This window comes from Pan troglodytes, chromosome 8 (genome assembly GCF_028858775.2).
Source record: "Pan troglodytes isolate AG18354 chromosome 8, NHGRI_mPanTro3-v2.0_pri, whole genome shotgun sequence".
Taxonomy (NCBI): Eukaryota; Metazoa; Chordata; class Mammalia; order Primates; family Hominidae; genus Pan; species Pan troglodytes.
This window is the reverse complement of record NC_072406.2, coordinates 63,200,378-63,215,975: the sequence shown is the minus strand read 5'-3', so window position 1 is coordinate 63,215,975 and position 15,598 is coordinate 63,200,378. Positions and strand designations below refer to the sequence as shown.

At 36.2% G+C, this 15,598-nt stretch overlaps 1 protein-coding gene across 4 annotated transcripts in view; it reads left to right on the top strand.

Moving 5' to 3' along the window:
• Positions 1 to 13,988, top strand: part of A1CF (APOBEC1 complementation factor) — an 87,435-nt gene extending 73,447 nt beyond the window's left edge. For all 4 annotated transcript variants that reach the window (XM_024346380.3, XM_009458471.5, XM_009458469.5 and 1 more), the window contains 3 exons: positions 2,165 to 2,301; positions 3,352 to 3,500; positions 6,518 to 13,988. In XM_024346380.3, the coding sequence (XP_024202148.3) occupies positions 2,165 to 2,301; positions 3,352 to 3,500; positions 6,518 to 6,669 (438 nt within the window). In that variant the 3' untranslated portion in view covers positions 6,670 to 13,988. The remainder of the gene's footprint in view (positions 1 to 2,164; positions 2,302 to 3,351; positions 3,501 to 6,517) is intronic.
• Positions 13,989 to 15,598: the final 1,610 nt, after the last annotated feature.

Here is a 15,598-nt window from a genome sequence, read left to right as displayed (position 1 = left end):
TGGCATTACAGAGAGTTTTTACTGTGTTCATTTAACAGTTCTAAGTTTCCACACTTCAACATTAACCTGTGGTTTTTATTATTGGAAAATTAAAAGCTATAAAAGTTTCAATATGGAAACTGACTCCCGGGGTTAAAAATAAAACGAAACAGAGTCTATGCTAACCCTGAGACTGTTCCCTGTGGGCGTGTGATAGGTGCTGATCTCTCTGAAATACATTTTGGCTGAATAATCAGAGTTACAGTTTGTGTATCTTGAAGGAAACTTCCCTATTCCCATGACAAAGGTGGGCTTATAGCCTCACATTTATGGAAGTAGCCCTTATAATTTCAATCCAGAAGAAAACTGGTTTTCTAAAAGCTCATCTTGGGTATTTTTTTAATGGGATTTCTGGCTTTCTTTTATGTACAAATTAGCTTATCTAAGGTTTCTGCTAGCCCCACCCAGGGAATTTTTTTAAAAATGCCTATCAGACTGCTAAACAGCAATCATTTGTTCACATAAGATTTAGTAAACTTCTCTTATGCACCATGTAGTGCGCTAGGTGCTGGAGATGTAGAAGTGAATATAACAAAATCCTTATCATGAAAAATTAGATGCAATCCAGTGGGAAAAAACTGACACGTAAACATATAATTATAATGAAATCTGGAAGTGATATGATGAAGTTTGTTCAGAAAATATAAAAGCCACTCATCCAGTTTCTCTTAGGTTAAAACCCAAAACAAAAAACCTGATTAAAGTACTGGAATACTTAGAAATATTTTAAGAAAATAAAAAATAATAGTCGCAAATTCTGTATAATAATAGTTCCGAGAGCTGCAATAGTATGAAAAGAGATCTCTTCATTTTACATTAAACTCAAGTTAGAAATTCATCATGTCTTTTATTAGTATGTGAGTAACAATCTCTATCAATTAATAAAAGTTCTTTAATTTGTGTCTGACCTTCTACAACTATGGCTTAGAAATGAAGACCATGCCACCACCAACCAACACAGATGGGGCCTAAACAATCCCAAAGTAGAGTTGTGAACTTCCAGCCAGAAGCAGAGAGACAAGCCCTTTCCTGCAAAGTCAGCAGTGAGAGCTGGTGTTCCTTCCGCCCAGGTTTGCTCACCTGGCATAAACAAGCAGGCATAATATCTACCAGCAAAAGCTCCTTTATTATTGCCCAAGAACTGTAGAGAATGCTCTGAGGATTACAAGAGATCCTACACAACAAGAGTATTAAAAAGAAAATATCAATAGAAAAAATAGTAACAATCTACAAATTAATAAACTGGAAAATATCATGCTATTGCAGCTGGGTTAGTTAGCATAAATGAGGTAAGAAACCTCAGAGACACATCCTGAGACATTGTTCTGTCTTACAGAGTTATTTTCTCAGGTTTATGCCCTGCTTTCCACAGTCTACTGAATCTGCTGACTAACGAGAGCATCAGGACCTCTGGACAACCAAAAATGGCTTCAGAATAAAGAAACTATGAATCTTTAGAAAATATTCAGTTTGGAGTAATTACAGAAGAAAAAACATACAGGAGAATGCTAAAAAGCATATTGTCATTAAGCAAAAAAACAAACAAACAAACAAAAAAGCCAGAAATAGTGTCTTACCAAACAAATAAAAACATTGCAACTGTCAACACCCATCTAGGAACGCTCGATAAATACCAAGCATTAAACTTTTTAATTCTATTTTTATGAAATTGTGAGATTAAAACCCTATGACAAATGTCACGAAATAAAAATATATTTGTAGGCTATCATCTCTAAACCATTATAAACACAGAGATTGAGAGTAATAATGAGTAAATCTATACAAATCTATACACACAGTGTTGGAGCAACAATTTTTACAAAAACAAATATTCCAAACATATCATAAAATTAAGCTTTTGGTAAAAAGTTACAGCTAATGGACTAAACTAAAAACATATTACAGTAGATGGTGTGAAAGTGATTTTATGAACTAATAGACCTAACATTTTAAATGGAGTTCAAATTGAGTTCATCTTAAATTTTATGAGTCATTAAATCATGTGGCATTTTATATCTTCAGATACTAGCTTGAACTCTGAAAATTAGAGTTTAAAAACCTGAAAACTTGGGAAATAATATGAATGTGTCATTTGAGGGGGAAATAACTTTTTTTATTCTTGTAGATATTAGAAGAGATTTGTCAGAAAAATAACTGGGGACAGCCAGTGTACCAGCTGCACTCTGCTATTGGACAAGACCAAAGACAGCTATTCTTGTACAAAATAACTATTCCTGCTCTAGCCAGCCAGAATCCTGCAATGTGCGTAACTTCTCCAAATTCCTTACCATTTTAGAGCAGGATACACTTATAAATTAAATGCATTTAGTCACCATCTAAACAAGATACTGAGGTCTACTACCTACTCATTTGTCATTCAAAGCAAATATTGAGATGTGTAGTTGGGATGTGCCAGCCATGAAACCAGCATATAAAGGCCCCCAAATTTCATATACACAATGAAGGTTGTGTAGTATCACCAGCCAGTGGAAAACAGTCAGTAGTGTAAAATGTAATAGAAATAAAAACTATAGCCCATTCTTGGCTGGGCATGGTGGCTCATGCCTATAATCCCAGCACTTTGGGAGGCTGAGGCAGGTAGATCACTTGAGGTTGGGAGTTTGAGACCAACCTGGCCAACATGGTGAAACCCCGTCTCTACTAAAAATACAAAAATTAGCCGGATGTAGTAGCCGGTACAGGCAGGCGCCTGTAGTCATAGTTACTCAGCAGGCGCCTGTAGTCATAGTTACTCAGCAGGCTGAGGCAGGAGAATCACTTGAACCTGAGAGGTGGAGTTTGCTTAGATTGTACCACTGCACTCCAACCTGGGCAATAGAGTGAGACTCCATTTCAAACAAACAAAGCTATAGCCCATTCTTTCATCTGTGCAGTGTTTAGGTTGAAGCATATGAAACTACCATTTTATACATAATAAGACAATGGCCCATCATTTAATTTTGGACCAAAGATATGACCTCTCTGTTAGTGGATATCACCTCCTGAATTTTACCTTGAGCCTGCATTTCTATATATTTTAGGAACAATTTGTTTCACTTGTGCTTTAGAAAAGCCATGTAGTGAATTACTTGTATGTCCCAGGAATGTCATCAACCACTGATGTTCTAGATCAATTTGTAAATATTTCTACATGCAACCTATATTTAGAAGCTTTAATAGCAAACAGAATGAAAAACACCCACTCAAAATACCACCATCCAGTCATCTTACAAAGCTGATAGTGCCTTAAGTTTTCACCTGACTCAGTTGTACCAGTTTAAAAATGCCTACCCTGACTGACTTGCTTTCCAGCCACCCTTTCACACCTCCAAAGCTGAGTGCCTTTGTGGATGAAGCAAAGACGTATGCAGCCGAATACACCCTGCAGACCCTGGGCATCCCCACTGATGGAGGCGATGGCACCATGGCTACTGCTGCTGCTGCTGCTACTGCTTTCCCAGGTATGGGAAAATTGTGCCAGAAATGGCGCCCTGCAGAGAGTATTTGGGAAACCCTTTTTTGGTACCATTGAATCACAGAAATGTTTGTGTACCCTTCTTACAGCAATCTGACTTGCACCACCTTGGGACCAAAAACAGTTTCCCAAATGAGTGACTCATTAAAACATGAGGCAAGAAAATCAAGCTGGGCAGCAGAGTGGTGGGTTCTGGTCTCGGCTCAGCTTTAAACTGCTGTGTGATCTTGAATGAGTCAGTCTCTCTGAGTCTGGTTTGTTTTGGTTTTTACTTTTAGTACGAGAGTTTGAAACTACCTATAGATATATGATGTTTATTGGAGATCTTACTGTGTGCTAGGCACTCACTTAAATGGTCAGGAAGCGTTATAATATCTTAGTAATACTGATGATACCACCAAGAGTTAGGTTCCATCAGAAAGTCTGCTATACAAATGAAGAGCCCATGTACAGAAAGATTAAGTAATTTGGCCACTGGCAATTAGCTTTTCAGCAATCTTTTCTCCCTCTCCAGTCTTCAATCTACTTTTATTAATTTGATTTCAAAAAAGATTTTTTAAAGTCAAAAATTTTGTGAGAGTGAGAGACAGACAGAGATCCTTTCAATATGTGAATAATCAGGACTCAACTCAATTTATTTGTTCTATAATTTTGGTCTGGGGCATATGCTGATTGCTTAAAGCAAAGCCTATCCGTGGATCAACAATGCCTTCAGAGGTCACATTTTAAAAGATTTGTCCCCATTTGTTATGTACCCACAACAAATGGTAATAATTAAAAATGAATCCTTTAGAGATTGAAGGGGACCAGGCAAGAAAGTTGTTTAGGAAATTTTTTCTCAGCTGAAAATTTTTTATCCTTTTTTTTTTTAGTAAAAGATTACTTTTATTAAAGAAATCTGTCATTTTTTACTTCTCATTGTGTCAGCGTGTGCCACATAAGTCCAAATTAGAGCTCTAAGTAGACCTAGAAACATGATATTCTTATTGATTAATTAATTCATGTATTGGTCATGCGTAGGTGTGAGAAATTTTATATTCCTCACACCCACTGCACCTGGGGCTCCTTCTCAGTAGTGTTTTTTGGTTTTGGGGTTTTTTTTTCTCAAAAGTTTTGAATATATCCTCCATTCTGGCCAGTGGGGCTAACATTAATGATGTTTCACATCTGAAAGTGACCTCAATTCTGGCTTTGTTTCTCTGTAAGAACATGGAGATGCTCTGTGGTGAGTCCCTCGGAGGTTACCAAGGTAACAGCTGACACTGCAGAGGGCAAGGTCCTTCCTGGGCAGTGTGGGGCCAGCAGCCAGTGCTTGCTTTCCACATAACAGGGTGTTTACATGTCCATTTACTCAGGATGCCTGCCAGGGCTTCTCAGTTCCTAGAGAAAGTTGAGCCCCTGTCTTACAGAAAGCTGCACCCCAAAGATACCTAACAAATGTACTATTAAACTAATGAGCCACTGTCAGAATTTTAAAGTTTGCTTTCACATTGGAAAGGATTTGCTTTTACCCAAGAATGTTTTATCTTATTCTCACTTCCACTGGCTTCTGTGAGAAGTTAAAAATATTTAGGGCATGAGTGTTGTCTTGGGAATGCCTAAGAATCTGACAGCCTCTCTTATAACTTTGCTGTGGAGTCAAGCAAAGAATAATAGGCTCCAAGGGAAGAATCAGTTTGAAACCCAAACACCCTAGCACTTAACAAATTGACCAAGTTGAAAAAGAAAATTCAAAATCCCTAAAGGTAAAATCTGTGCCATAAACACATGCATGCATGCGTGCACACACTCACACAGTTACATTACTCACTTAGTTTAGAAATACTGTTTCCAAAACCATGAAAGTAACTGTTAACACATGTCTCCTATCCTTGGAAAATGGACCAAACTTCACTAGTGCATTAATCAGCATTACTGACCAAAGTGAATGCACCAAGAGTGGATTCAATTTTTGTTCAAAATAATCCAACCAGCTTCCTGCCACCACTTTCTGAGAAGCCACTAGAAAAAAATCAATGTGTCTGGGGTTGGGCAGGCTTCTACTGCACATAAACTAAATGGGGTTTAAAACAACAATGAAAAATAGGTGCCCATTTGTACTTAAGTATACTTCTCTCTTTTTCTTGCTATCTTTTACAATTTCTGGATAATCTCAGAAATACTCAGGTTTTAAACTAAAACAATACAGAGAAATAATGCTTTAGATAGTAGCTAATATGCTCTCTTCTTCAAAAGTGAATGCTCATCCACTAGACACAATGCTAACATGAAAGCGCATAGATTATTTTTTTAATTCTCAGATACTTTGGTTCTCTGAGGCGGAGAACCAGCATCAAGGCCTCTGAATACAACAAGCACAGGCTTGATGAGGGGCTTGGGAGGTAAGAAGGTGCTTTTGCCATTCATAGTTACATCTAAAAATGGACAGGTTAGGCATTTGCTTTTAAGGTATTATGGAAAAGCACACTTAACCTTTACAGTATTTCTCCTACTGATCTCCCAGTCTTTACACATCTTCTTGGGTAAAGGCAAATGTTTTAAATGTTTCATTTAGGCAGGTGTGGCGTTACAGGAGAACCAGTCCCACAGATCCCCACCTCCCCACATACCATGCCCAGCCAGCCCCTCAGTCAACTTTTCTCATTTATAAATTTGGAGACCCTCAAAAAGCTATAAATCACAAGCTTTAATCAACTCAGTATCCTGTTAAGTTTCTCTTTCTTGGACCCTATCCCAAGCATCTTTAATTCTCTTAAGTATAAAGTGATTCTGACACAGGTGGTTGACCCCACTTTAGGGAACATTGTCCTAGGACTGTTTAAATATCATTGAAAATCACTGAGTCCACATATTGTGTCCTTAAGGACACTTTTTAAAACATATATATTAACTTTTAGCTTTAAGCAATATGTTAAATGTTCGTATTTCTAAAAGAAGACAAATAAGCCAAAAGGGAGCAAATGTAAATTCCTTTCATCAAGTTTTCTCTGCCTCTTCCTCCAGGATATGCTGTCCCTAATGCAACTGCACCCGTGTCTGCAGCCCAGCTCAAGCAAGCGGTAACCCTTGGACAAGACTTAGCAGCATATACAACCTATGAGGTCTACCCAACTTTTGCAGTGACTGCCCGAGGGGATGGATATGGCGCCTTCTGAAGATACTTTTTTAAATTTAAGAATAAGACACACAAAACTCTATTAAAAAAAAAGAAATAAACCTCTAACTCGGTCCCCCAATGATCATAAATAATATGTTTCCTAAAGAAATGCCTTTCCAGAGACTGTATAGCTTATACCAATTATAGAATCATGAAGTAAGAACGTTATTCTGAAATGAAATCAAATGTTAAAGAGCCTTTTGTTTAACAGAAAGCTAGAGAGCCACTGCCCCAAAAGTTGTTCTTCCAGTCTTCCTGAGTGTTTGGGGAGTATGTTTACAAATCCTGCCAGGGTGAAGAGAGATCTTGTAGCTGGCAAGATTTGGGAGGGATGGAGCAGACCTGGGCAGTCAGTAATAATCAAGGGAAGCCAAGTAAACTCCAGAGTCTTACCTCTGGCTCACAGCTGCTTTTGTGATATACAAAGTCACAAAGAGGAAAAGGGAAGGGAGGAGGTTGCTTTTCAAAATGCATTCACCATGGCTCACTGTGTGGGGCATGATTGCAGGCCTGAGCTCATGAAAGACTGTCCAAGATTTTGTGGGTTCAACCTCTCTTCAGCCTGAAAATTCCATCCAGTCGATTTGTCACAGATCAGGATCTTCCTGTCCCCTGCAGCTCATGGGGACTTCCTAGAAATAGATATGATATGTTGTAGATGTGGTTAAAACAAATCCAGGCCCCATTGTTTATTCAGCTCATTAGTCCACACCTATTTTTCCCTAGAACTCCTACCTTTTCCAATAATCATGCCAGCATGAAATGACCTTTTCTACTTTAAAATTTTTTGACTTGTTCATATTGCTTGATTTTCATCATCTCAGACTCATTTTTCTCCTACCTAATATCATAAAAAAGTAAATCAGATATACAGAATATCATTTATGATACTTCTTCCTTTCAGCAAATTGACTGAAAAGTCATTTTAAAGAGAGAAGTGCAGATTTGCTCTCATTTCTTTGATATTGTTGCAGTATCCACCCCACCATCTAGCAATCAGAGACGCTTATATTAACTTGGGATTAGCTTTGCATTATCTAACCCATTTATTTTAAATCTGCCAGGAAATCCTCTAACTTTCCTTCCTTTTTGTTTCAGTAAGTATCAGGCAGCTTCACCATACCTGAGTCCTTTTGTCTTGAAGCTGCCACAGAAAAATCTTACATCAATCATTGCTGATTAGAAACTGTTTCAGACAATCAGCATGGGTGTTATTTACCAAATTCCCCCTAGAGTCCTAGGCCTCTTCTCCAGAAATATCTGATGATGAAGTGAGGGGAGGGCAACGGTGCTACAAAACACGGAACAGAGGTAAAGAGAAGGCACTACTTTCTTGCCATACTTGTAAATGATTGCTTTGTTCAAACATAAATAATCTTAAGTCCAACACCAAATACCTGTTACTCCTACATCAATCTCATTAGTGGTTTAAGACACAGTACTAGAATTTTCATTTTTTAAAATCCCTTGGCCCTTAAGAAAATTTACAGAACACAAAGGAAAACATAAACACAAAGACATGGAAAATTTTGTCAACTCCTTAATGGAATTCTGTGATCAAAAAGCAGGCCAGATTCTAATCAAAATCAGGTAAATTTTAATCACAATCAGAAGTACTTGTAACATTTCAGTTGTCCTAACTCCAATGAGATAACAAAGCCTCCAAGGCTACAGCTGAAACTCTGAAAGGCCCTGTGCTTTCTACTTTACATTTAGCTTCTAATATTTCCTAGGACAGTAGTTCCCAAAGTAGGCTGTACATTAGAATCTCCTGGAGAGCTTTTTAAATGCTAATGCCAATAACATATCTCATAAAATTTACACTAGAATTTCTTTGGATGGGTGCCTGGCATCAGTATTTTTTAATGATCCCTAGGTGATTTCAATGTGCACCTAGGTTTGGGAATTGCTATATTCTTGTATTTATACTCTATCTCTTTATTTCTTTTCCTTTTTATTTCACTTTTAGTAAATAGAAAAATGCAATTAAAAAATCATCTAAGTTAAGACAAATAGCCAAATCATATTTATCCCATAAATAGTATGAATTTAAATGTAACTTATGTAGGCTTCAAACTAACTCTAAAAATGAGAAAGTAAAACAATCTTGTCCTAAAACAATTCTTAGATCCAAATTTACACTCCCCTACAGATCTGCTTTTATTCTCAAAGACAGTGATTACATTGACATAACAAATGTCCATTGGGGCAGGCAAATTTCTACTGAGTCTAAAAAGCATTCCAAATTCTAGGAGCAAAAGTTCTGATTTTCCTTAAAATCTTTGCAAATAAACAGCAAAGGGTATTCTGGATGTCTTGTCAATACAAATTAGGTTTGATTTAGAGAAGTTTTAAATTTAATCGCAATGAAAAGATTAGTTAATACATGAATCTTTTTATGAGAAAAAATCATTATTCTGGATAAAGTCATAATTGTTTTTTTACAATATTAAGAGCAGACACCTAAACATACAATAATACCAAAGTATTGAGAAAATTACCACTGGAACACCATCTCAAGTTATCACACCATTTACCTCTTTAGAGCCAGTTTTGTATAAGTAGGTAGAAGTGGTTTTGGTTTTTTGCTAAAATTTTACTTTGTTTTAGTAATATCTAGGGAATACTTTGAATTCCATTAAAATACATTCATAGAAAGTGTTAATGTGTCTACCATGCCATATGTTTATTTTTACTTTCCCCAAGTTAGGTAGGTAGAGCAAGTCCTGCTACCATAAGTTTAAAATTATTAAGACAACAGGCTTTTTTAAATTGCTGGTAGAACCAAAGGCTAATTTTGCATAGGTTTATATTTTTAGACTTAAGAAATTAGCAACTATATAATACCTTCATACCTTCTGCATCACTATCAATTTTTCTGTAATTTCTTATTTGAATGCTTCCTAATTCTTTACAGAAAAAATTAAAATTTGTCACCCAACCAGGTGATAATAACAAAACAATAATTTAGGAACATCCAGTAAATTTGAATTAGTTCTCTAAATTTTGGTAATTAATAGCTTATTGATAATTAAAATCAGCCTAATGTTGCTTAGGTAGGAGGAAATTGATCAGCAATGGGATTGGGTATCTATTTTCTTTCCTATAAAAGTGCTGCCTCTTCTCAAATTGCTTTATTTCTCTCCCACTGCAGTAGTATATCTAGAACAGCACCTTCAACTGCAACAAAATATAATTCTCCTAGATGACTAGGATATCCTCCAATCTGGTATCATGCCAAACGACACTATGTTTGGGGAACAGCACCCAAAATGCTGCTAAAAAGCTACCTCATGTCAAGAAAATATGGATTTCAAAAAATATCTGGCACAGTGGCCCATGCCTATAACCCCAGTACTTTGGGAGGCCAAGGCAGGAGGATTGCTGGAGGCCAGGAGTTCAAGACCAGCCTGGGCAACATGGAGAGACTCCGCCTCTACAAAAAAAAAAAAAAACAAATTTAATTTCATTGGCCAGGTGTGGTGGTGTGGGCCTGTGGTCCCAGCTACTTGGGAAGCTAAGGCAGGAGGATTGCTGGAGGCCTGGAGGGCAAGGCTGCAGTGAGCCATGTTCACATCGCTGCACTCCAGCCTGGGTGACAGAGCAAGACCCTGTCTCCAAAAAAGCAAAAATAAATATCTAACAAAAAGGGACCTGTTTCCAAACCACAGTTTCTTAACTTTTTCATGATGGAATAGAAATTAAACTATAAGTATATACTGATAATAGCTGTGCAGGAAATTGGTTTTTATTTTACTTAAAAGTATTTTTTAGAAAAAATGTTATTCTGATTGCATAGATTAGCAAAATATTGCATCAATATAATGTTCCATTTTTATTAATTTTTGTTATATTCTAAATGACTGTTTTATAATTCTGTCTTGGACAACTGTGCCACAGTTAGAATCCACATAGACAGGGAGGTTCTTAGGTGTGCCATTTGTAGAATAAAGGGCAATCAAGTTAATATTCGGGGTAAATTTTCATTGCATTCTAACCTATGAAGTTTGATAAAGTATATTATTATTGAACAACTCTAACACTAAGATTTCCTAAAAGTAACTTACAACAAAAAATGAACAATGTGCTCAATATTCGCATAAAGTCATGATTATTCTCTTCTTGCGTTCATATAAAAGTTCCCAGGGGGAAGAAAATATATCTAAAAATTAGACTAGAAACTTGGCACTTTTTATGTATTGTAGATACACTTTCATATATTGTAAATACATCTGTTAAAGATAAAACTAAGTTTCTAACATAGCACTACAAGGAAACTTTGGATAAATATTTTTAAAAAGAAAATGTTAATAGGATAACTTAAGATTTTGTATATACTTATTGGAAGACAGGAAGAAACTAGGCAGTAAATATTCCTACCTGACGTGCAACCATTGTCAATCAGGTTTTGTTAAACTGTCAAATTTGATTTTGAAATTTTAGTTTGCCCAAATAATATCTAGAAAATGCTCTGAATTTTACTAGAACATATTCATAGAAAGTGTAATGTATCTACCAGGCTCTATGTTTGTGTTTGCCAACATTAGAAAAACAAAGTAAGTTGCGCTATAATGAGTGAAACTAAGGAAAATGAGATTTTTCTGACTCCCATTCCCTCTCTTAAAAAGTAAAATATTTAAGCTTTTTTTATTAAATGAAAAATGGGTACAGAATACTCTATTGCCCTCCAAATGTCCAACATTTTTAAAGCCATGTTGTCCAACAATGTTTATACAGAAAATAGAATGCATAGGTTTAATATAGATAGCAATGTATATGTAGGCTCATTTGTGGGAGATTGCAAACTTTATGTGCCCCCAGTTCTCCTTGGTTTTGTAGGAAAGCTAAAAGAAAACCTTGTACTCTCACTAATAATGAAATTCATAGCCAATTTAGAAAGGGAAAATAACCTGAAAACCAAAATACCTCATTCATCTGAAGATGCCTGGAATAAAATATGGAATTCTTCTGTACCTACCTCCCCCTTACAGACTTTTCTCCTATTTTGAGAGAGAAATTCAAGAAGAAGAATACAGCTTGTTCTCTCTCCACAAATGATACTTTGTCTAAGGGAATAGGAGATACCAAGAAACAGTATCTTTAAAAAAGTAAGCTGCCCACAGGCCTTCTTGGAGAATGAAGAATATCAGCCCCATTCAGGGTTTACCAATGTCTCTCTGAGGTGACAATACATTCTGGTTTTCCAGGACAGTCCTGGCTTAGGTCTGCTGTCCTTCTATAAATATTAACAATGATCCCTCTTATTTCCAAACGTGTCCCAGTTTAGACAGCAAATTATACAGTGTCTGCCCCCCAACACACACACACACACCCCACCATCTTTATGGGTTGTTGTTGTTTTCTTGTTGTTTTTAATTTTGTAGAATTGGCTTTGTCTTCTCCAAAGCAGATAACAGCTTAAACTAAAGAGCCTAGCTACTTCTTTCTGACTGAGCAGGGTCATAGTAAACAGAGAAGAATGGATCACTTCCTCCTCTGAAATCTCCATCAATCCACTTTCTGTCCAACTATCTCTCTACCCAGCCTATTTTTGGTCCTAGTTTTCCTCTCATAAACCCTGGGCTGTGAGTCCTGAGTTCTGCCTTCATATGGCAGAGCAAGCTAGTCATTATTATGCCAGGTTAGGTGGCAGGGCAAGACAAAATATAGCTCTTGGGGACACTTGCTTGGTCTGTAGAGATCCACAGGGCACTGGTAGGGTATTAGAACATTTACTGGTTTCTTTCTTCCTTGAGTTGAGTTACTTCTATCCCAAAACAGACAGGTCTTATGTTAACCTTCACCTTAAAAAGGATATTGCCTTTTTTCCTTCTGCTTCACAAATTTGCTCCAACACTAATTCCCTTGCATTTGATTTCATCATTATGATTGTTCATCAACCATTCTTCACGAAAAATCCTCACATCATGTCATATAAAGGTTTTATTATTTTTAATGGAAAATAACATTGAGAGATTATTTTCCTTTTTCATAAAATTTCCCTTTTTCCCTCCCTCTATTCTCTTTACTAACATTGGAAATTAAACAAGTTTTACAGGCTCTATTGTTATTAACCCTCAAATCTATTCTTCAGAGAATATATGATCAGCCTGTGTTTACTATGCACCTACTCTTATACCAGAAACTGTGAATACAAATACATATATTTCCTACTTCTCTCTTTAATTGGGGCACACAGTCCCATGGTCCATTCTGCATTTTTCAAAATTGAATATAATTGCATCACCTGATAGGTTTTGCCACTTAGAATTCTGAAAATAAATCAACTCTGTTCTAAACCTTAAGTTTCCACTATTATTGCCAAACTCTGGACTGATACAATAAGCCTTTTAAAAGGTGAATTTAACACTTCACCTATTATGGTTATTTAAGTAAAATGAGTTTTCAAATATTTCCCCCAGGAGAAATATAAAGGACTATGCAAAAATAGAAGGAGAAAAAGGTTAGTTAGAGGTCCAGAAGGAGAATTAAAACATGGAATTGATAAATTCACCTACTGATTTATGATGTTAATGAGCAGGTACCTATACATTTTATTTACTTGAAAACATTTTGGCCATTAACTATTTCTGTTTTCTAAATACATTTGTGTTTATAAAAATTTAAAATCTATATCACAAGCCTTAGTCATGCCTTTCTTTGCAATAAAGTATATATACCTTTTTACAAATGTAAATTTTATTTTGAAACTTGGCATTTTCTTTATAATTCCTAAGATATCTTTAGGCACACAGACTACAGATAAATCTATTTAAATCAATTCATCATTATCACTGGTTTAAATATTTAATGTAACCATTGGAATTTTTATTCTTATTCCTTCAGAGAATTCTCCTTTTCTTCTATGTTTCTGACTGCAATACAGCCCGATATTGTTATTCCCTATATCTTAATGAAAAGCAAGCTGTCAGCAAAATGCATTTATAGTTTCCAGATGTTTAACAATCTCTTTCTTCTTTTCTTTTTTGTTATTATTTTTATTTATGTGAAGTTAGTTAGCTGAGGTACCAAAAAAGAGACAAAGACAGTATTAAAAAGTGTGCATAAAGCACTTATTTTTGTACTTTAGTACAATGTTTTATAGAACTTTGTGATCTATCTAAATATATTAAGTAAAATTACACCATTCACTTGTTGGGAAAATAATCTTTGGTTTGGAAGATATTAACATAATGGGCATCTTAGAATCATAAATCACATGAAATGAGAGACAATGCAATATTGTATAATTCCTGGATGATGCAATTGTTTTAATTGAATTTTCAAGTGCCATTATAAAGTTTTAAAAATTATCAATATGAGTTGGTGCCTAATTTTTTCTTTCCTAAAAATAAAAGTTTTTCTTTTTGTGAGTAAATACCTGAATATTAATAATCCATAATTGCAATGTGGTTTTGACAACTTCTTTACATGATTCACATCTTCTATATAAGTTCACTCTTCTGAGATTAAATGCAACTTTTAATAATTAAATGCATTATTTTTCAATCCATAAAAAGACAAGAGAAATACTTAGCAATTAAAATATTGAGAAAACATGACTCCAGAAAGGTAAGTGGGCCCTGAAATCAACATTTGCCTGGGGGCATCTGCTGATCCCTAAGAACTAGAGCAAACTATTCCTCCAGGACCAAATCCAGCTGCCTGATGTTTGTTGGCCCTTGAGTTAAAAATGACTGTTATGTTTTTAAAAGGTTGAGCTGAGAATGTTTTTCACATTTTTGAAAGGTTGGTTTAGAGAAAAAAAAAAGGAAGAACATGTAACTAAGACCACATATGGCCCACAGAGCCTAAAATATTTACTATCTGGTCCTTGACAGTGAAAGTTTGCTAAGCTTGCCCTAAGCTAATACCACATATTTTAGCTTCTGTTACCTGTAGCACCCCACTTCTTGATGCCGAATTCTGAATTAGCTAAGACTAGGTTTGGTTGGCAGTGACAGTATTCCCAAATAGCAATAGTTTAAATAAGATAGCAATTTATTGTCTCTTACCCAAAAGTCCCAAAGGGCAGTACAATGCTGGTACTGTGCTTCACAGTTTCATGAACATAGGCTTCCTTTTGTTGCTTTACTTGAATGGTCTCAATCTCATTGCCTAAGATTTACATCCAAGTAGAAAGATAGAGAAAGGACAAAGAAAGGGAAGGGCACCCACGAGCTGTCCCTTTAGGAGAGCTACTGGAAGCTGCCACAGGACACTGTAGTTTACATCACATTGGCCAAAATTTAAGCATGTGGCCACACCTAGCTGCAAGAGAAGATGGGAAATGTAGTCTTTATCTAGGCAGGAAAAAAATTCTTTTACTATGAAAGAACGGAAGAATGAATACCAAGAGAAAACTAGCAAAGTCTGCTACAAATTCCTACATCACAGGAAGGATGTGATGTTTAAATTAAGTAGGCATATGAAAACATCTGGCGCTGGCCTTTCATGATGGGTACTTATGAATCTTGGCTCTGTATCCAACCACCTGATGGGTTCTTCTTGCCCACTGCACAGACAAAACCAATTCACTGAGACCATGACATTGCAATAAAGAGTTTAATAGACATGAGGCCAGCCATACCATGTGGGAGATAGAGTTATTACTCATCTCAATCTCCCTGAAAATTCGGAGACTAGGGTCTCTCAAGGATAGTTTGGCTGGCTAGGGAGTTTGCTTCTGAGTGGGGTTATGGGACAAATCAGAGGGAGTCAGTGGGCTTAGGTGAAGCCATAAGTAGTCAGAAATGCAAAAACCTGAAAAGACACCTCAAAAGGCCAACTTAGGTTCTACTATAGTGATGTTATTTGCAAGAGTAATTGGGGGAGTTGCAAATTTTGTGACCTACAGAATAATGGCTGGTTATCCTTTAGTGGACACCTTAGAAGAATTCAGGCTCTACACCCTCCTAACCTGGTAG